Source organism: Lingula anatina, chromosome 5 (genome assembly GCF_051362555.1).
Source record: "Lingula anatina isolate TDL-2025a chromosome 5, LinAna3.0, whole genome shotgun sequence".
Classification (NCBI taxonomy): Eukaryota; Metazoa; Brachiopoda; class Lingulata; order Lingulida; family Lingulidae; genus Lingula; species Lingula anatina.
In genome coordinates, this window is record NC_141771.1 from 19,545,600 (window position 1) to 19,567,524 (window position 21,925).

General features: G+C 33.5%; 1 protein-coding gene and 3 long non-coding RNA genes across 6 annotated transcripts in view; 2 read left to right on the top strand and 2 right to left on the bottom strand.

The window, feature by feature from the left end:
- The window catches only part of LOC147761812 (uncharacterized), a 271,082-nt gene extending 270,959 nt beyond the window's left edge, over positions 1-123 (bottom strand). The window contains exon 1 of the long non-coding RNA XR_015334672.1: positions 87-123. This is a non-coding gene — a long non-coding RNA (uncharacterized LOC147761812). The remainder of the gene's footprint in view (positions 1-86) is intronic.
- A 253-nt stretch (positions 124-376) lies between these two features.
- LOC147761827 (uncharacterized) lies at positions 377-1,710 on the bottom strand. The gene is made up of 3 exons (XR_015334731.1): positions 1,589-1,710; positions 1,311-1,349; positions 377-436 (listed from the first exon to the last, which is right to left on the bottom strand). It is a non-coding gene; the product is annotated as an uncharacterized LOC147761827 (long non-coding RNA).
- Positions 1,711-3,048: 1,338 nt separating this feature from the next.
- The window catches only part of LOC147761828 (uncharacterized), a 127,343-nt gene continuing 108,466 nt past the window's right edge, over positions 3,049-21,925 (top strand). The window contains exons 1-3 of one of the 2 annotated variants that reach the window (XR_015334669.1): positions 3,049-3,475; positions 3,701-4,710; positions 5,138-5,459. This is a non-coding gene — a long non-coding RNA (uncharacterized LOC147761828). Of the gene's footprint in view, positions 3,476-3,700; positions 4,711-5,137; positions 5,460-21,925 lie in introns of those variants that run through there. The other variant, XR_015334667.1, reaches the window with a different exon arrangement.
- LOC106171528 (uncharacterized) lies at positions 11,538-21,265 on the top strand. 2 transcript variants are annotated; one of them, XM_087013704.1, is made up of 10 exons: positions 11,538-11,866; positions 12,577-12,749; positions 13,110-13,259; positions 13,785-14,171; positions 14,397-14,640; positions 15,160-15,334; positions 15,579-15,686; positions 16,242-16,349; positions 16,633-16,773; positions 17,069-21,265. In XM_087013704.1, exons 8-10 carry the CDS (start codon positions 16,315-16,317, stop codon positions 17,265-17,267), a joined length of 375 nt encoding a protein of 124 aa, XP_086869830.1. In that variant the 5' UTR covers positions 11,538-11,866; positions 12,577-12,749; positions 13,110-13,259; positions 13,785-14,171; positions 14,397-14,640; positions 15,160-15,334; positions 15,579-15,686; positions 16,242-16,314; the 3' UTR covers positions 17,268-21,265. The 2 variants fall into 2 exon arrangements, 1 of the variants encoding a protein (XP_086869830.1); XR_015334641.1 differs by having other exon boundaries at positions 11,540-11,866; positions 15,160-15,188.

The window sequence follows — 21,925 nt, forward strand, 5'->3', positions numbered from 1 at the left end:
CTCAGGATTTGTGCCTGAAATTCTCTACCCAAAATTCCACTTGTGTGTGTAAAGGAATTCCTTTTAAATTGCCCTTACTGTCTTACCTTTTTCTTTGATGCCTTCAGCATCTGTGTTTTTGGTATCGACGGAAGAAAAAATTATAATAAACCTAAAAACTTAATATTCCATATCTGTGCATATTCAAATACAGTTCAGTATTACAATTTGTTGAAGACACACCACACTAAAAAATTAATATATTATCAAATTATGCTTAAGACCAGAGTTTGCTTAAGCAACATACTTGCAGTGTGTTTGTTAGTGTATGTGTGTGTGCACACGTTTCATAAGTATATTAAAATTCATAATTATTCTACTGAGATTCCAGCCTTACCTAGCTTCTCAATACTTAGGGTCTTAACAATTGCTACATTGTTCTCTTCTTTGGTATCAACTGAAAGAACAGAATTGAATTTTAAGGAATGTGGTTCAATTTTTAAAAAAAGTAAAATTTTAAAATTCAATTCAATTCAATTCTGTTCTTTTAATTTTCAATTGTGTTCAATAATTACACTGCAAGAGCATTAATTTTTCTGAAGACTGTAAGACTGTCAAAGGTCAGACATACTGTGCAACATACTGTTCATGTACATGTCTGTGTACATGCATGTGCTAATGTATGTGTGTGTGCACATGTGTATGTTTCATGTGTGTATTAAAGTCAAAATAATTACTTAGATTCCAGTCTTATCTATCTCTTTAGTGTTAAGATTCTTTACAATAATTACTTTTTAATTTGATCTCAAAATTAAATTCTTAATTTATTTATTTATTGTATTATTTTATTATTTTACTCTGTATATTGCTCCAAAAGGAAAATGATTTCCGATTTTTATAATTGGCTAAATAAACTCTTATCTTATCTTATCTTATCTTATCTATGTTGGTATCAGCTGAAACATGAGAATTGAATTGAAATCTAACAAAACACAATACATGTATTTGTTCTTTCTAAACTTAACATATCAAATACATCATGGCATTGAGTAAAATACAGTAAACCTGGTGATTCTGGATGTTGGAGACAAAAGGGGGGGTGTTAGTCTGTTAATCTGATTGTATTCAGCGAGAGTTTCCATGGAGTTAGTGCATATTAGCTAGGTCTTTAAATTCAGACTTGCACCCTGAGAGTCAGAGTGTTGTAGCCATAAATAATTTTATTTCATGATTCCTTGCTAGTAGATTAAAAATGCACCAAGTTAATTGCTATATCTGCTGAATTATTGTCTTGAATAGAGCAATACAATTATATAATGCAATTCACTTACCACTGGTGTGGACTTCAGGCTCGTACATGTAGTTCAACTCTGGAATAAGATGTCACATTTATTTGTCATTCACAAGTTATGATATAGATTAAAATATAGTCTAAAATGTATTTGATGGAATTAAAGGGCATTTCATATTTTTTTCCATAGGATATGTTTTATAGGATTATGAGATCAAATAATCTTTTTTTACCATACATTATACAAGACAAAATTAAAAGTTTAATTCACCTTTTATTTCCATTGGTTATATCAAATAAAATTATAAGATCAAGCACCTTTTATTTCCATGTCCAGTTCTCCCCAAGTACAGGTCACTTCCATGCTGTCCTTGGTGGTCACCTGGAGGCACCTGTTCCTAAAGGGTTCAGGCTCCCATGTCCAGCCAGACCCAGGGTGGTAAGGCTGAATGAATGATGAATGAATAAATAAATAAATAAATAACTTGATAATATGTAAATGTATAAAATGAAAAATAAAATGTTTATAAATATATACAATAAATGATAAATCAAATACTCTAAAGAAATGAATGAAGGTATAAATAAATACTTTAAAAACATGTTTGACTTTAAATTTTCTTTTTCAATTTCAAAGAAAATAATTTTTTACCTTGAATTATTACTTTTTTAAAAGGATATAATACTTACATTTTGTGGCTTAATGAATTTCCATTCCATTTTTGAGCCCTTTGGCAGGAGAAACTCTGCCCTTAGAGATGGGACACCCATGTTGGTGGTCCTTTGCATGTTAATGCCACGCTGGGTGTCCCAGCCTCCAAGGGCAGTTCCCCTGCCTACCACTTTTGCTTTCAACAGATTTTCTGTCAGAATTATTCTGACACTGGCCTTGGCTGTTCAAAATAAAAAGTAAAATAGAAAGAATTAATATCAATATATCTTTTTGATATTTTCACTACAAACATTCAAATTGACCACTTATTTAAAGTAAATAAAGAATGGGATATCTTACTTTCATATAACAAAGAAATTAATTAGTTATTTTAGGCCCATTGTAATGAATTGCCAGCCCATTTGTCAAAAACATACAGTCACATGCACACACACACACACATACACACACACACACACACACAACTTACGAGCACACTGTTCTTTTTTGTTTATTTCAATCTCCATATCAGCTGTCATCTGCAATATGTAAAATAAATAAATGAAATCTTAGTTAAACAAGATACAAATCATTGATTTCTGTATCTTCATTTGATAGTTTTTGTAAAAAAAAAAAAAAAAAACGATTTGCACCATTACAAGAATGATCATCAAATCGTTGTGTGACAAGAAATTTGAAAGAATTTCATTAAGAATGTTAATAATCATTTAAAAATCATGAACAGCACTGTAAAAAGGCGCTATGTGAGCTTACTTTATACTTGATACAGGGTTTCAGTTTCGAATAAAAAATAAAACTTACCAGTGACTGTGCAGACATTGTCTATTTGCTTTGTTTACAAAACAATAAAAAATTATTGTATAAAGGAATTTCATTGGACGGCTCCTGTATTGTTTCCATAACTTTAAACCAATCAGATTGACGCTTCGTTGAAGCTCTCGACCTTGAGACTTTCTGCTAAATACAAATCACAATATATCACAATATATAACACAATGCCTGGACCCTGGTAATTTCTGTTGCAGTGCCAGAACCCTCTCCCTCCTTGCAAGAGTTTCTTACAAAGCAGGCGGTGAACCTGTTGCTGATGCTGACCGCAGTCCATTACAAATCCAAAGTTTCACCTCTTGCACATCGCCATCTATACTAATCAATGTTTATAAATATGGCGTATCAGGCAAAGGGTGATGCCGAAAAGCCGAATTTTCATCAAATGTTCTGTACACTAAGTGTCATCTTCCACCAGGACACTTTTCTAAGATGGTTCTGTTATAGATTCTTTCGGCAAACTTAATCCGTGAGTTCAGGATGAGACATCTGAAGTGAAGGACACATATGGTATCGACTGTGTCAGTTGTTCACTGTTCACATCACGATGCAATATGTGCTTGTGAAGATTTTACAATATGTGCTACAGAATGTTGACGTGCAGATTAAAAGTGCTTTTGGAGAACTGACAAGATTGCACACCGTCATCTACTTCAAGTTTTACCATTCCCTTTTCATCTGTAGTTTTGCATTGGCTTATGAAGGTAAGATAATTAACTAGAGAACTGATGTTGTATCTGATTTATAAGTAGACCTTTTTCCTCCTCAGCCTTGACTTACAGCAACGCGTTATTTTGTAAGTTTTTATATTTATTTCTTCACAGTTAATATGATGTACACATGTAGAAAACTTACTAAATTACTCTAAAATTCTGGATCTTAAGGAAAAAGCCTCAGATCACTGTCATTTTTTTTTTTGTCATTTTCAGTCCATCATCTGACTCCAGATTACACTGTACTACACTGAACTAGGAGGCACAGGACTATACTGCCACAATGGAACACAATGACTACAGACTACTACACTGTACTAGGAGGCACAGAACTATACTGCCACAATGGAACACAATAACTCCAGACTACTACACTGTACTTGGAGGCACAGGACTATACTGCCACAATCGAACACAATCACCCCATTTCCATAGATTAGATCGACCTACTTTAGATCGACCTAACTCCCTGGGGGTTCACGCTAAATAGCTGTCAGCCGGGCGGACACGAAAGTTAATTAACACTTGCAGCTTGTAGTAGGCGGGGACGGACACTTAAGGGGGATTATCTGACAGTAATCTGGTGAGACTCCCCGCGGTGATAGATCGATCTAAAGTTGTGGGAATAGACCCAATGACTGCATACCACTACACTGTACTAGGAGGCACAGGACTATACTGCCACAATCGAACACAATGACTCCAGACTACTACACTGTACTAGGAGACACAGGACTATACTGCCACAATGGAACACAATGACTCCAGACTACTACACTGTACTAGGAGACACATGACTATACTGCCACAATGGAACACAATGACTCCAGACTACTACACTGCACTGGAGGGCACAGGACTATACTGCCTCAATGGAACACAATTACTCCAGAATAATTTCCAATATGGTTATATAAGGGCATGCATTGCATATATTAAATGTTTCTACACAGATCACAGTGTTTTCTGGATCTTTACAGCCTTTCAGCAAGTTTTTCATCTTTTACAATGTAATACCTGATATTTAGGTGAATTTGTGCCGCTACTGATGTGAGACTTTTTATGTAAATCCCTTGGGCATTTTATTGCTTTGTCAAAGAAACTGAAAAAAACAGTTTTAAGACACTAAAAAATAAAGTAGATTGTTTTAAAGATGTATATTTTATCATCTTCCAGCCAGAAGGATGGCCAAGTCCGTCAGAGTGAACAGAGGAAACAGTCAACAGGTAAATCAAATATATGGATCTATCATAAATGAAAACTTATAGACTACAAATATAAAAATTACAATTATGAAATCATATTTAAATCAACATGTATTCAAATTATTAATTTTGTTAAAAAGATTGCCTGTCTGACACAGAGGTGGAAAATGACGCTCGAGATTGCATAATTCAAGGAAATTAAAAATATATGGACATTTTCAAAGAAGGCAGCAAAGCAATTAGATGTACAGACAAAAAGCAAAACATAATAATATACAAAATAGGTTGATTAATCAATTGTGATACAATAATCAATATTGGGTGCCATATACTCTCAGAAAGTTGGCTGTCATGGATCACCATGCCTCTCAATCTTGTGTCATTGGTATGCTTTATGTATATTTTTGATTGGTTCAATCTTTAATGTTGTCCATCCATGCTGTTTTAGGTCTTCCTTTTTCTCCATTTCCATTTAACCCAGAAACCCATTGTAAGTAGTTATCTGCATCTGGCATCGGTAGTAAGAAGAAGTCTTGTATTGGGTATGTATTGGTTTCCAGATGACAGTTGTAGGTTATTTCGACCTCTTACACAAACAACCTCAAATCATCACATTTACTGTTTTCTTTCAGAGTAAATAATACATTGCAATATTGAAATGTTTGTTTCTGTCAATTCATACTCTTCTTATTATTTATTTCCAATAAACTTGACATTTCAAAAAAGACTGAGACAACGGATCAGCTTATCTCAGATTTAAAGTGTTGTTAAGCTTAATTTATATAAATTTTAGAAACATTGGACAAGATTTGACAAAATTATTAATGTTTAACCATTTTATATCATAGAATTTGCCAGTTCTTTTCAAAGTAATTAATAGTTATTGTCAAATTTATTAATGTTTAACTATTTTAAGCCATGGTATTTGCTTATCACAGGTTTTGTCCCAAAAAACACTTTTCATTAGACACAGTCAATTGATCAGCTTATCACAGATTTTAATTATTGTTAAGCATCATTTGTTCAAATTTCAGAAATATTGAACAAGATTTGACAAAATTATTAATCTTTAACTATTTTGAGTCATTGAATCTGCCAGTCTTTTCAATTTAATTTGCAGTTCTATTGTTCTTTTTCCAGAGTACCCTTACCATGAAAAAGCAGGCAGTGAAAGACAACACCAAGAGCAGCACTATGTCTTATCCATGTGTACAATACATGATATTTGGCAAGATTTAGGACATTGTCAAATAATGTGATAACAGCAACCCCTTCCAGAAACCCATTGTAAGGAGTAATCTGCATCTGGCATTGCTAGTAAGGAGAAGTCTTGTATGGGTATATATTGTTTTCCAGATGACAGTTATAGGTAATTTGCAACCTCTTTCACAAACAATCTCAAATCATCAACAACCTCAATCACATTTGCTGTTTTTTTTCAGAATAAATAATACATTGCAATATTGAAATATTTGTTTTGGTTAATTCTCACTCTAGTGATGATCAATTTCCCATAAACTTGACACTTAAAAAAAGACACGGATTGATCAGCTTATGCCAGATTTTTATTGTTGTTAAGCAACATTTGTACAGATTTCAGAAGTATTTGACTAGATTTGACAAAATTATTAAAGTTTAACTATTTTAAGGCCTGGGATTTGCATGTCTTTTCAATGTAATTTTCAGTTTTCCCAAATATATTGTTCCAAAAAACACTTTTCATTAAACACAGTCAACTGATCAGCTTATCACAGATTTTTATTGCTGTTAAGCATTATTTGTACAAATATCAGAATTTTTGGTTTAGATTTGACAAAATTATTAAAATTAAACTATTTTAAATCCTGCGATTTAGATCTACCAGTTTTTGCAATTTAATTTTTTAGTTTTCTCTAATATATTGTCTTAAAAAACATTTTTCATTAGACGCAGACAACTGATCAGCTTATCACAATTTTTTATAATTCTTTAGCATCATTTGTACAAATATCAGAAATTTTGGTCTAGATTTGACAAAATTATTAACATTTAACTATTTTAAGTCACTGAATTTGCCATTCTTTCCAATGTAATTTTCAGTTCTTTCAATTATATTGTTCTTGTTCCAGAGTACCCTTACAATGAAAAAGCAGGCAGTGAAAGACAACACCAAGAGCAGCACTATGTCTTATCCATGTGTACAATACATGATATTTGGCAAGATTTAGGACATTGTCATATAATGTGATAACAGCAACCCCTTCCAGAAACCCATTGTAAGGAGTAATCTGCATCTGGCATTGGTAGTAAGGAGAAGTCTTGTATGGGTATATATTGTTTTCCAGATGACAGTTATAGGTAATTTGCAACCTCCTACACAAACACCCTCTAAACATCAACAACCTCAATCATATTTGCTGTTTTCTTTCAGAGTAAATAATAAGTTGCAATATTGAAATATTTGTTTTGGTTAATTCTCACTCTTGTGATAATCAATTTCTCATAAACTTGACACTTAAAAAAAAGACACAGGCAACCGATCAGCTTATCACAGATTTTTCTTGTTGTGTAGCATTATTTGTACAGATTTCAGAAATATTGGACTAGATTTGACAAAATTATTAACGTTTAACGATTTTAAGTCCTGCAATTTCCCAGTCTTTTCAATGCAATTTTTAGTTTTCCCATATATATTGTTCTAAAAAACACTTTTCATTAGACACAGACAACTGATCAGCTTATCCCAGATTTTTATTGTTGTAAAGCATCATTTGTACAAATTTCAGAAATATTGGACCAGATTTGACAAAATTATGAATGTTTAACTATTTTAAGTCCTGCAATCTCCCAGTCTATTCAATGTAATTTTTAGTTTTCCGAAATATATTGTCCTAAAAAACACTTTTCATTAAATACAGACAACTGATCAGCTTATCACAGATTTTTATTGTTGTTAAGCATCATTTGTACAAATTTCAGAAATATTGGACAAGATTTGACAAAATTATTAACGTTTAACTATTTTAAGTCCTGTGATTTCCCAGTCTATTCAATGTAATTTTTAGTTTTCCGAAATATATTGTCCTAAAAACACTTTTCATTAGATACAGACAACTGATCAGCTTATCACAAATTTTTATAATTCTTTAGCATCATTTGTACAAATATCAGAAATTTTGGTCTAGATTTGACAAAATTATTAACGTTTAACTATTTTAAGTCACTGAATTTGCCATTCTTTTCAATGTAATTTTCAGTTCTTTCAGTTATATTGTTCTTGTTTCAGAGTACCCTTACAGTGAAAAAGCAGGCAGTGAAACACCACCAAGAGCAGCACTATGTCTTATCCATGTGTACAATACATGATATTTGGCAAGATTTAGGACATTGTCTAATATTGTGATAACAACAACCCCTTCCAGAAACCTATTGTAAGGAGTAATCTGCATCTGGCATTAGTAGTGAAGAGAAGTCTTGTATGGGTATATACTGTTTTCCAGATGACAGTTATAGGTAATTTGCAACTCCTACACAAACAACCTCAAAACATCAACAACCTCAATCATATTTGCTGTTTTCTTTCAGAGTAAATAATATGTTGCAATATTGAAATATTTGTTTTGGTTAATTCTCAATCTTGTGATGATCAATTTCCCATAAACTTGACACTTAAAAAAAAGACACAGACAACTGATCAGCTCATCCCAGATTTTTATTGTTGTTAAGCATCATGTGTACAGATTTCAGAAATATTGGACAAGATTTGACAAAATTATTAACATTTAAATATTTTAAGTCCTGTGATTTCCCAGTCTATTCAAGTAATTTTTAGTTTTCCGAAATATATTGTCCTAAAAACACTTTTCATTAGATACAGACAACTGATCAGCTTATCACAAATTTTTATAATTCTTTAGCATCATTTGTACAAATATCAGAAATTTTGGTCTAGATTTGACAAAATTATTAATGTTTAACTATTTTAAGTCACTGAATTTGCCATTCTTTTCAATGTAATTTTCAGTTCTTTCAGTTATATTGTTCTTGTTTCAGAGTACCCTTACAGTGAAAAAGCAGGCAGTGAAAGACCACCAAGAGCAGCACTATGTCTTATCCATGTGTACAATACATGATATTTGGCAAGATTTAGGACATTGTCTAATATTGTGATAACAACAACCCCTTCCAGAAACCTATTGTAAGGAGTAATCTGCATCTGGCATTAGTAGTGAAGAGAAGTCTTGTATGGGTATATACTGTTTTCCAGATGACAGTTATAGGTAATTTGCAACTCCTACACAAACAACCTCAAAACATCAACAACCTCAATCATATTTGCTGTTTTCTTTCAGAGTAAATAATATGTTGCAATATTGAAATATTTGTTTTGGTTAATTCTCAATCTTGTGATGATCAATTTCCCATAAACTTGACACTTAAAAAAAAGACACAGACAACTGATCAGCTCATCCCAGATTTTTATTGTTGTTAAGCATCATGTGTACAGATTTCAGAAATATTGGACAAGATTAGACAAAATTATTAACATTTAAATATTTTAAGTCCAGTGATTTCCCAGTCTATTCAAGTAATTTTTAGTTTTCCCAAATATCTTGTCCTAAAAATACTTTTCAGTAGATACAGTCAACTGATCAGCTTATCACAGATTTTTATTGTTCTTAAGCATCATTTGTACAAATTACAGAATCATTGCACAAGATTTGACAGAATTATTAACGTTTAACTATTGTAAATCCTGCAATTTCCCAGTCTTTTCAATGTAATTTTTTTAGTTCTCCCAAATATATTGTCTTAAAAACACTTTTCATTAGATACAGACAACTGATCGGCTTATCACAGATTTTATTGTTGTTAAGCATCATTTGTACAAATATCAGAAATTTTGGTACAAATTTGACAAAATTATTAACATTTAACTATTTTAAGTCACTGAATTTGCAATTATTTTCAATGTAATTTTCAGTTCTTTCAGTTATATTGTTCTTTTTCCAGAGTACCCTTACCATGAAAAAGCAGGCAGTGAAAGACAGCACCAAGAGCAGCACTATGTCTTATCCATGTGTACAATACATGATATTTGGCAAGATTTAGGACATTGTCAAATATTGTGATAACAACCCCTTCCAGAAACCTATTGTAAGGAGTAATCTGCATCTGGCATTGGTAGTAAGGATAAGTCTTGTATGGGTATATATTGTTTTCCAGATGGCAGTTAAAGGTAATTTGCAACCTTCTACACAAACAACCTCAAATCATCAACAACCTCAATCACATTTGCTGTTTTCTTTCAGAATAAATAATACATTGCAATATTGAAATATTTAGACAGCTGATCAGCTTATGACAGATTTTTATTATTGTTAAGCATCATTTGTACAAATTTCATAAACATTGGACAAGATTTGACAAAATTATTAATGTTTAACTATTTTAAGGCCTGCGATTTGCCAGTCTTTTCAATGTAATTTTCAGTTTTCCCAAATATATTGTCCAAAAAAACACTTTTCATTAAACATAGTCAACTGATAAGCTTCTCACAGTTTTTAATTGTTTTTAATTATCATTTTTACAAATTTCATAAACATTGGACAAGATTTGACAAAATTATTTATGTTTAACTATTTTAAGGCCTGCGATTTGCCAGTCTCTTCAATGTCATTTTCAGTTTTCCCAAATATATTGTCAAAAAAAACACTTTTCATTAAACATAGTCAACTGATCAGCTTATCACAGATTTTTATTGATGTTAATTATCATTTGTTTAAATTTCATAAACAATGGGCAAGATGTGACAAAATTATTAATGTTTAACTATTATAAAGCCTGCGATTTGCCAGTCTTTTCAATGCAATTTTTAGTTTTCCCAAATTTATTGTCCCAAAAAACGCTTTTCATTAGTCACACTCAACTGATCAGCTTATCACAGATTTTTATTGATGTTAATTATCATTTGTACAAATTTCAGAAATATTGGACCAGATTGTACATAATTATTAGCGTTTAACTATTTTAAGTCCTGCGATTTCCCAGTCTCTTCAATATTATTATTAGTTTTCCTAAATATATTTTCCAAAAAAAAAAAAAAAATACTTTTCATTATATACAGTCAACTGATCAGCTTATCACAGATTTTCATTGTTCTTAAGCATCATTTGTACAAATTTCAGAAATATTGGACCAGATTTTACATAATTATTAACATTTAACTATTTTAAGTCATTGAATTTGCCAGTCTTTTCAATGTAATTTTCAGTTCTTTCAGTTATATTGTTCTTTTTCCAGAGTACCCTTACCATGAAAAAGCAGGCAGTGAAAGACAGCACCAAGAGCAGCACTATGTCTTATCCATGTGTACAATACATGATATTTGGCAAGATTTAGGACTGTCAAATATTGTGATAAGAACAACCCCTCCCAGAAACCCATTGTAAGGAGTAATCTGCATTTGGCATTGGTAGTAAGGAGAAGTCTTGTATGGGTATATACTGTTTTCCAGATGACAGTTATAGGTAATTTGCAACTCCTACACAAACAACCTCAAATCATCACATTTGCTGTAAGTAATACATTGCAATATTGAAATATTTGTTTTGGTTAATTCTCACTCTTCTGATGATGAATTTCCTATAAACTCAACACTTAAATCATCACATTTGCTGTTTTCTTTCAGAGTAAATAATACATTGCAATATTAAAATAATTGTTTTAGTTAATTCTCACTCCTCTGATGATCAATTTCCCATAAACTTGAAACTTGAAAAAAGACACAGACAACTGATCAGTTTATCTGAGATGTTTATTGTTGTTAAGCATCGTTTGTACAAATTTCAGAAATATTGGCCAAGATTTGACAAAATTATTAATGTTTAACCACTTTAAGTCATTGAATTTGCCAGTGTTTTCAATGTCATTTTCAGTTTTCCCAAATATATTGTCCCAAAAAACACTTTTCATGAAACATAGTCAACTGATCAGCTTCTTTATATTATATAAGCCCATCTCATAAAATCAAGTGCAAATTGCATTTGATGCTGTATTCAAATAGCATTCAGTAAGATATTTTTATTTCTGTTGCAGATATTAATCAATGTGAAGAGACTCCCAGGGTGTGCAGCCAGTGTGGGTATCAATGAACACTTCTTCATCACTTCAGCAATTGCACCAAATGTATCTGGAGGTCAGTGCTCACTACAACATGGGAAAACATAAAGTTATGTTTCCATCTGATATGTTTCAAGAAAGCTGGAATTTCTTTTGACTTGCTTTGACTTGCACTAGCTGTCACAAATTAAAACAGAGGCAAAAGCTAAGTACAATTAGAGTCGTAAATTGTGCCATATTTTGTTTTGCATTATTAGTTTTCCTGTGCGGTCCATGTGTCATGAGTGTTCAAAACAGGAAGTTAAACCTGGAATTTTTTAGCGTGGGATTAAGTTTTGCTCTGCGTGTGTGAACAAGCAAGTGAATCTGATTTTTTACCAAAAATTTGAATTTAAAATATCCAGATTTTTCAGATGGCAGTGTGAATGGGGTACTAGTGTTCTCTACTTTATCAGATGCACTGATTCTAGGCATATCTAAGCAGAGTAGTTTGAATTCATCATTTATTTTTTTTTATCATTATTATTATTATTCTTTGGACAAGGCTATTTGCAATACTGATTTATTCCTCTCATTTTGTTTTTTGCCATAATAAAGATAAATGGAATTATGATCTAATTGCTTAAAAAAAAGAACTTAAAAAATTCATAAAATAGATATTTATAATAATAATAAATTTTTAACGTTGCGATAAAAAAGTCAGTGACTTTTATCATGTTTGATATTAGCAGTTGATTTAAATTACTAATTTAAATTATGTATGACATGCTAAGCATTTTATTCCAGATATATTTACTGGACAGACTGGGATCATATCCCTTACATTGCTGACTCCAGGGAATGGACGTCACCAACTGGTCATCTATGATCACAGAGAATCTGGGCTAGCCTAATTCCTTGACCACTGACTATGTCACCAGGAAGATGTGGTGGGCTGATGCACATCTGGATTACATTGAGTTAGTATCAGCTTTGAGTTATTGATTTTCTAGGAAAATGTGATGGAATACTCCCATTTTTTGCGATTGGAAAAATGTGGCTAAACTATATTTGTTTACATATCCTTATGCCTTTCCTTTGTTTTGAAAAAATTTATCATATTTATAACATCTTCAGTTGGTGAATGTAACCAAATTTGGTATGTGGTATTGTCAAAGGTTATTACCTGCACCACAGCCAAGCAGGTCTGGAGGTTGTAAAGTTGATCTTTTAACAGAGACATGAACAATTCACTGCAGGTTCTGTAGTTTTTCTTGTTCCATTTCATATATATGGAATAACATGAAATCTAATAGGTACATACATACATTACATTTCAGGTATGCCAACCTTGATGACAGCAACAGACAGTTGGTCATATCAGGAATCAGAACATCTGAAAAATACAACTCTTACAAAGGCCATTGAGCGTAATGTGTCTCCAACTGCTGATTGGAGGCCATACAATGTCAAAGTCCGGAGACAACTAGGTCAGTTCTTATAAATTGTAAAGTTTGTAAGTGAACTAAATGTTCATTTGTAGTGGCTTTATATGGTACTGCTGATGTGTGTTTTGTAGAATATTGTAAAACTGTAGGGCCTGGTTTCATCAAGGCTGGATAGGGCTATCCTATGGATAAAAATGGTCGCTATCCTCTGGATAGTGCTATCCACAGAATAGTGCGTTTCATCAACAGTGGATAGCGTGATCCAGGGAATAAATCAGCTTATCCAACAGAATAAAGTTGTCCACTCAAAATAGGTGGGATAAATCTGACACCATGCTGTTAAATCATCCAAAATGGTGAACCTGCTGGGTTTGGCAGTAAATCCTTTGAGGTTTCACAGACGTAGAATGATTAAAGAGAAAACTTTATACTGGTTGCTATAAACACTGTAAAAGCCATGATAGGTGCTAACAACAGAAGTGATCTATACCATATATTTGGGAAATAAATTACCCACAATACCCCTGTGTTCTGGTGCCATCTGTCATCTGCTTTTCTATCTTGCAGGATGGAACCTGCTTCAACAAGCAAGAGGCAGAGAAAGGCAAACTGGACACAAGCCAAAACATCACTTTTAATAGAATTATGCAAGAAACATGCAGTGATTACGAACAAACACACTTCCACCTTGGACAACAAGACCAAGGTGAGAGTGTGGAAGGCCATAGCAAATGAAATATCATCAGTTGCCATATCAACGAGAAGTTCAGCAGAGTGCCCTGATAACTGGAGGCACCTTGTTTTGTCGGTTAAGAAGTCTCACAGCGAAGGCCAGACACCTAACTGGAGGGGGTCCACCACCCCAGGGACTAAGTCCAACCAAAACCAGAATAGTTAACATATATGCTGGAACTCCAGCGTTTGACAGTTTGGTAGGAGGGATGGAGACAAGTGGTAAGGTTTCATTTTCTTTTACTAAGAAAAATATTAACTAAGTAACAGAAAATATTGTGAAGTATCGTACATATACATAATATTTTCCATCTTGTATTTTCAATGGCCATTGAGCGTAATATGTCTCCAACTGCTGATTGCTGTTATTGCTGAATATGCCAAATTTGTCTTTTTCTTTATCATATTTGTACATGAAAAATAAGGACAGTCATTATTTATGTTTAGATTGACTTTGGAGGAGGTGCTCACTCTTTGTCTGTACGTTTTCCAAGTGAACAGGCGAAGGTGTGCAGACCACAGGATGACTTTCATGCTATTGCCAGATTCCCAAGAGTGCTGGGGTGCCATCTGGTGTGGATGGCACTATGATTGCCATTAAATCTCCTACGGCCAACGTTGAAAACTCCTACGTCTGTCGTAAAGGCTTTCATTACATCAATGTGCAGGCAATTTGCAATGCCTAGCTTATGTAAATACATCTTTTTGTTTTATCATTTATTTCTTACAGTATAAGGTCAATATATATATATATATATATATATATATATATATATATATATATATATATATATATGTCATGATTTTGTCAAGATGTAAACCCACCTAATTGAGTCATGTATAGCAATCACAACTACTGCAATTGTGTTGGTTGTTGGTTGCTGTGAATAAAAAAAAAAGATTTTGCAATTCTGTAAAAAAGTCTTCAACATTGAAAGAAGAAATCATTCAAATGCAATTCATAATTTTATTAGAACTAGAAATATTTTTTTTTAGAAATAATATCTCTAGTACATCCTCCAAGTGCAGGGACATGAAAATTTAATTCTCATTCAGAGATAATTGTTTCATTTTCAAAAAAATATTTTTTTTATTTTCATTTTGAAAATACAGAAAATAGTGACTTAAGTATGTATGTTATTGTAAAATATTAATTCGTTTTAATTAGGGTTTATATATTTTTAATTTTTTAATTAATTTATTTTTTCAGATACAGTGGTATTGGCCAACATTTTGAGGGTATGGACACAGAGGATATTCCAGGATTCCTCCAGGGGGGATGCTGGCTATCCTCTGTGCCCATATCTGATGACACCAAAAACAAACCCTCTGACAGAGCCAGACATAACATACAACAGGGCTCATATCTCAACTTGAAACACCATGTGTGTGATTTTCTCTTTTGAGACATGATACAGTTACTACTTTCTCTTTCTTGAGAAATGATACACAATCCATTGATTATTTAGCTTTTACCCAGTAATAATAAAAAAAGAATCTTTCATTAATTTTTTTACTATTAAAAGAACAATATTTTTGTTCTAAATATAGCATGACAGCTGTACTAGGTCAATTTTTTGGGAGCTTTTACATAATAGATTTAATTTAATTTTCTATTGTATTTTTTAGCTGAGGAGACAGTAAAACCCACACCAAGTCAGGCATGTCCTTGCAAGAATGGTGTCAAATGTAAGCCAGATCCAGAAACTGGTGGGCTGGTGTGTTTGTGCTTGAATAGTAAGTATCTGGGTTAGAAAAACAATGACAAAATATTGAAAATGTTGTTGTAATTGAGATGAAAATGTGATTTGTGTCAATAATCACAAAGCGCGGCAAACACATGAAGACTTTAATAGGAAGAGAAAATATAGGCTGATGATTTTACAAAATCAAAATTACAATCATGGAGTTCATGGAGTTGAGGAAAACCAGGGTTTGCTGTTGTAAACTACTTTGTATCTTGTAAAATCTCAGGCCTGTAGCCATCAATTTCAAAAAGGTTTTGTTTTTCTGAAAAAGTGGGCCTTTTCCAATGAAACCTTTGTGTACCTAGATCAAATTTTACCCAGAATAGACTTTTTCCTGACAAAAAGGATGCTTCTTTTGAACCCTTGAACCCCCCCCCCTCCCTGGCCACGGGCCTGAATCTACTCAAGTTTATGGGATGGTATTAAAGAAAAATGCAGCATAGCTTGCTTACATCTGAAATGGTGTAGTAATGTTTTTGTTTTTATTTTATTTAAGTCAATATTTTTGTCACACTGTATTAAAATTAATTTGATCAAATTTCAGACTATTATGGGGAATACTGTGAAAAGGAGCCTTCAGCATTCACTGGAGCTGATGCAAGTTCACGAAAGTTGAAATGACCATAGAATCTTTTCTTAGATCCTTTTTGAGGTCAATTTGAAAAACTGTATTAACTTTAAATTTTAATTTTTTTGATTATCATATCTCACTTTAAAGAAAAATTTGTTAAGCCATCTAAATGATATCAAATGCATCTTAGAAAATAAGGTATTCAGTATCAAACTGTTTTTTCTTAAAGGCACATAAGGTATAATCATTGTAGCAATTATTAAAAGATTCATTTAATATTTATTAGAAGTCCAGATATTAATGTTTTGGTAATGATATCAAAGGATTACCCCGCATATTAAAATAGTTGTTGCTATGATTTCAGTATGAGCAAGGCCCTGCATTCCAGTGGTGGAGACAAGTTCAGACTGGGGCACCTGCAGGAGCGGTGGCTTTCCATGGAGGAAATGTTGTGGCCATCAGCATGCCAGACTTTGTATACGACAGCTCTGTGGCACAGAATGTGGTAAACATAGTCACTTATTGTATAGAAATGTAATCAGTAAAAGATTTGAGGGTTGAATTTGGATACTCAGTTGACAAAAAAGACAGAAGATTTGGAACTTTGAAATACTCATTATTTTGCATTTATAGTAGAAAATTGTGTTAAGCTTCATTTTTTTATTTTTATTTTTTATTTATTTATTTTTTGTTTATTTGTTTTTTACCAATTGCCCATGAAAGCATTTTATATTTATGCTTCGTAGCTGGAAGTTTTCTTTTTATTCATTGGTTTAAAATGCTCATCCTTTTTCTCATAGGATGCAATGGAACCAGAGTACAACAAAACAGAATTTTGAAGACCACAACAAACTGACCAATTTCTCCAACCCAATGTATGGCAATATGACAGGATTAGAACTTGTTAAACCTCCAAACAAAGGACATGACCAACCCCACTCACTCCAATGGGGTAGCAGACAACCAGTCATCAGAGATCACAGTCCATATACCACATAAATAACTCTGTTCTTCAGATAGAAAAACAATTACGACACTGATGTTTTAGTCACTAATAGTCTAGTGAGATTTTTGAAAAAAGGCTCTGCATAAGAGGCAAGGGGCATTTTGGGGTAAAAGTTGGGAACCAGGCTTATTAGCATAATTTTGGGATGCTGAATCCGATTTACCCGGTTCCCAAGCAAAATTTTGCGTTTTTAACGGTCTAATTTGCAAAAAAACAAAATGGCCGCCAGATTTCCTATTTTCTGCAATACCTCTGGAACTAGACAGGCAAATATGACAAATGAAGTGTCTTTACCTATATTTTCAGGGTCGAGGAACATTATTAAAATGTTTCTGTTAGAATTAGATTTACGCAATTTTCCTAAATATGCAAATTAGGATCGCCATTGCTGAAAAACTGTTTTACTTCTGTATCTCTGTAACTAGGCAAGCAAACATGACAAATGAAGTGTCTACACCTATGTTCTCAGGGTCAGGGAATGTGATAAATCAGATTTCTTGTCTGATGGGTAGCACTGACTTTGTGAATCGTGTCCGAGTAGCACCTTTTATTGTTTCTTCCCTGTATCTGTCAAACACAAGTAAATCTGCTGATAGTTAGAACCTGCCTTCAGAACTGCTCTGACGTACGTGTCAGCCAAACTACCAAAGGTCACTGCATTGTCAGGCTTTCCCAGTGAAACTGTCAGTGCTTGCCCATCAATTATAAGGCAAGGTGAGCAGAGGCGGATCCAGGATCATTTGAAGGGGGAGTCCGCGGATGCAAAGCCCCCCCCCCCACTTGGCAACGGGTTAGGGGCCTGTTGAAGGGCCACACAAAATTTTTGTATTTAAGAGGGCGAATGGTGCCATTTGGTATGGTTTACAACTATGATTCAGCTAGTCAAAATTATAATTTCAAGGGGGGACCAGAATTCGAAGGGGGGGAGGGGGGGGGAGGGGCCTGCATTACATAATATGTGGCAGTTTCTCTGAGCAGTCCTCTTTGGCTGGTTACAGAATGCGTATAAAAGGGCAGCAGTTCTGCAGAATAAGTCTATATATTTCGACAACGTCCAGTCAGAAGAGTTTGATATTTTGCAGACTCTTAGCTGACCTTACGGTATGTGAACTAACGACAGCAACTTGCCACACTATTGTTGCATTATGCCAGAATGGACAGAAGCAAACTGCTATTGCCAGACAGCTGCATGTGTCCCAGGGAGCAGTTTCTAACGTCTTACAGAAACACGCCCAGACTGGTGCATTAACACAGAGACCACGGCCAGGATGTCCTAAAGTCACCACCAGAAGGGAAGACCCCTTGCTTCTGTGGTTATGTCGCAACAACCGGACAAAGACAATTCTTGCTGAACAAAATGAGTGGCAAATTACCATTCAAAGAACTCTAGTGAATGCAAGCTAGCAACATGGTGGGCTAGACGCCATTTGCGGTTCCAGGCACAGCACTGGGTTCATGTAGATTTTAACAGATGAGGCAGGGTTTGAGTTCCACCACCGGCTGAATCAGAGTCAGTAGGTTTCCAGACGAGTTACTGCACGAGGATTGTGTCACACTACAGTGACTTGTGGCCGTGGCAGTATCTGTGTATGGGCCGGTTTCCACTCTGGAGCCAAAACACTATTGGTGGCAATTGACGGAAACCTCAACCAGATAAAATACAGGGACATTTAAGAGAATACTTGCTTGCAATTTGCAAGAAGGTACTTCCAGGACAACTTCATCCTGCAAGATGACAATGCCCGACCACACCATGCCCATGCAATAACTGCTTTTCTGCAAAACCAAGAGGTAAACCAGTTGCCTTGGCTGACGAAATTCCCCTGACATGAATTCTATAGAAAACCTGTGGGCATAAATCGCTAGCAGAATCAAGAGCTTACCCGTCCACCCTACAAATCGGCACAAGTTAAGGCAAGCTCTGACTAATGCGTGTAACACAATACTGGATCACACTCTCAGAAACCTCTCTGCATGGAATGATTGTGTCACAGCCTCTGGTTGAGGCTGCACGCATTGTTATCAGTTTCCATTTTTCACATTTGTATTGATGATTCTTTTGTGTGAGAGAAAATCCTTACCAACTGATATTATTGATAATATCGAGTTCATAAGAATTTAATACCTCGTTATCAGCTATAAAATTATCCATGCGCTGTTTATAACGCTGATTTGAATATTAAATTATAATTTAAATTATATTTTTGATTATGTATTCACACGGGTTGCCATATCGAACACGATAACAAGTGTTTTTTCATCCATTACTAATATATGGGGAAAATTCAAAGAAAATATGTTTGAAAAAAATCCATTTTAAATGTGAAGTCTGTACATTGCATCACATGAATTACTTGATTCAGCAAATCCCACCATTGCATTAATAAGGTAATCTTTTTTAAATCTAGGTAAAAAGGGCAGTTGTGTGATCCAATATGTTTACATAATAATAATAATAATAATAAAACACTTCTTTAAAACCGCGCTACACATGCGTCTCAGCGCTGTTTACATAAAAAATATAACTCCACAGATAAATTAAAGCCAGTATAGACTAAAAACAGAATACTTAAAAATTTTAAAAAACTAAAAAGATGCTATAAATTAAGTATTCTTTAAATAAAAAAGTTTTTAAATTCTTCTTAAAACAGTAATATGAGTCATCCAGAGACACATTAGATCTTGTGATAAAATTAGACCATAAAATCGGTGCACAAATCTCGAAACTTCTGTGTCCATATGTCTTAAGAGTCTTTTTAGTGTCTTTTCGCTTAAGTTGAAGTTGTCCACTCGAATCGAAGTGATCTGATAGGAGTTAAAAGTTCTATGGTAGAGTTTAAGTAAAATGGACAGTCGCCCTTTAAAATCTTAAAAGTCAAAAGTAACATCCCAATGGCAGTGCAGTATTTAATTGCAAAATTCAATTCAGATTCGAATAATTGCTACAGTGTGACAGTGTAGCACTCATTGCTGATTTGATTATAGTGAAAATGTCTTAATCACTTTCCCTAACGCTGAAAACATGGGTGTGGGCACTTCATATGTCATGTTTGCTTGCCTAGTTAACATAAAAGCAGTTCTGAAGGCAGGTTCTAACTATCAGCAGATTGACTTGTGTTTGACAGATACAGGGAAGAAACAATAGAAGATGCTACTCGGACAAGATTCACAAAGTCATTGCTACCCATAAGACAAGACATCTGATTTATCACATTCCCTGACCCTGAGAACATAGGTGTAGACACTTCATTTGTCATGTTTGCTTGCCTAGTTACAGAGATACAGAAGTAAAACAGTTTTTCAGCAATGGCGATCCTAATTTGCATATTTAGGAAAATTGCGTAAGTCTAATTCTAACAGAAACATCTTAATAATGTTCCTCGACCCTGAAAATATAGGTAAAGACACTTCATTTGTCATGTTCACCTGTCTAGTCCCAGAGATATTGCAGAAAATAGGAAATCTGGCGGCCATTTTGTTTTTTTGCAAATTAGACCGTTAAAAACGCAAAATTTTGCTTGGGAACCGGGTAAATCGGATTCAGCATCCCAAAATTATGCCAATAAGCCTGGTTCCCAACTTTTACCCCAAAATGCCCCTACTATTCATCTTTTGTGGAAATCCCACTAGACTATAATACAGATTTATGAGACTAAAGATTTTTTTTACCATAAGAATTCTTGATGATCGTTCCAAGGCTTGGGAGGGAATACATCTCACACCAAGCAGATTAGATGTTTGTAGTTATGATGAAACTTTATTATGAAGTGATACCGGGTATATCAAACCCATACAAAATATTTGTTCTTGTGAAACAACTCAATGGATTTAATGTGAAGATTCCATATGAAAACTTTACAGTTTGTTTTGATACATTATCCTAGAAATACATCTTTTGATTTAAAGATGCTTGTGAAAAAGTATTTTTTTTAGTACATTCATGTCAATATTATGTATGTTCTTCATTATTTCACTGTAATAAAGGATGTTTTTCAGGAAAAAATGTGTGTTAAATTGTTTCTCTTTTTCTCTGATCTTTTTCTTTTCACTTAAATTTTAAGAAAGAAGACTAAAATAATTTTTGTGAAAAAATGGAATAATATTAATAAGCAGATATTCCTATTTAAAATATACAAGTATATAAATTTTGATTACCTTCAAATTAATGGATTATGATTTCTTGTATGAAATGCTTTGCTGAAGGATTGTCTGTATAATTAAATAGTTTTTTTGATGATAACAGACAACTGCCCATGTTTTTCATTTAAATTTCTGCTATGTGTCTGCTCCAATCAGTTTACCTCAAATGATATCCAAAACTTTTAAATATAATACTTATTTCATCATTTTTTATTTCTTCGTGTGATGAGCCCTCTTTTCCTTTTTAATAAATCTTTATATTTTTTTTCAAATTCGCCTGCAGTACTTTTAAATGACCCCCAAACTGTCACTTGCTAAACGTCTTTCCATTTACCAAAGAATCAAACTAGATCAGAATTTCAGCAACATTTTTTCATTATTTGTCATGTTTTTCTATTCATTCTTTGCTGAATTTTCTCACTTAAAAAAATCTAAAAGCTTTTCCTTAAAATTTCCACTGTAACTTCACTAACTAGCATTTATTTCAGACACAAGTACAATATTTTATCAG

Coding starts and splice junctions, on each gene's coding strand:
- LOC106171528 (XM_087013704.1), top strand. CDS start 16,315: ATGACCATAGAATCTTTTCTTAGATCCTTTTTGAG. Junction 16,350..16,632: donor TTTCTTAGATCCTTTTTGAG/GTCAATTTGAAA, acceptor CTATGATTTCAG/TATGAGCAAGGCCCTGCATT. Junction 16,774..17,068: donor GCTCTGTGGCACAGAATGTG/GTAAACATAGTC, acceptor TTTTTCTCATAG/GATGCAATGGAACCAGAGTA.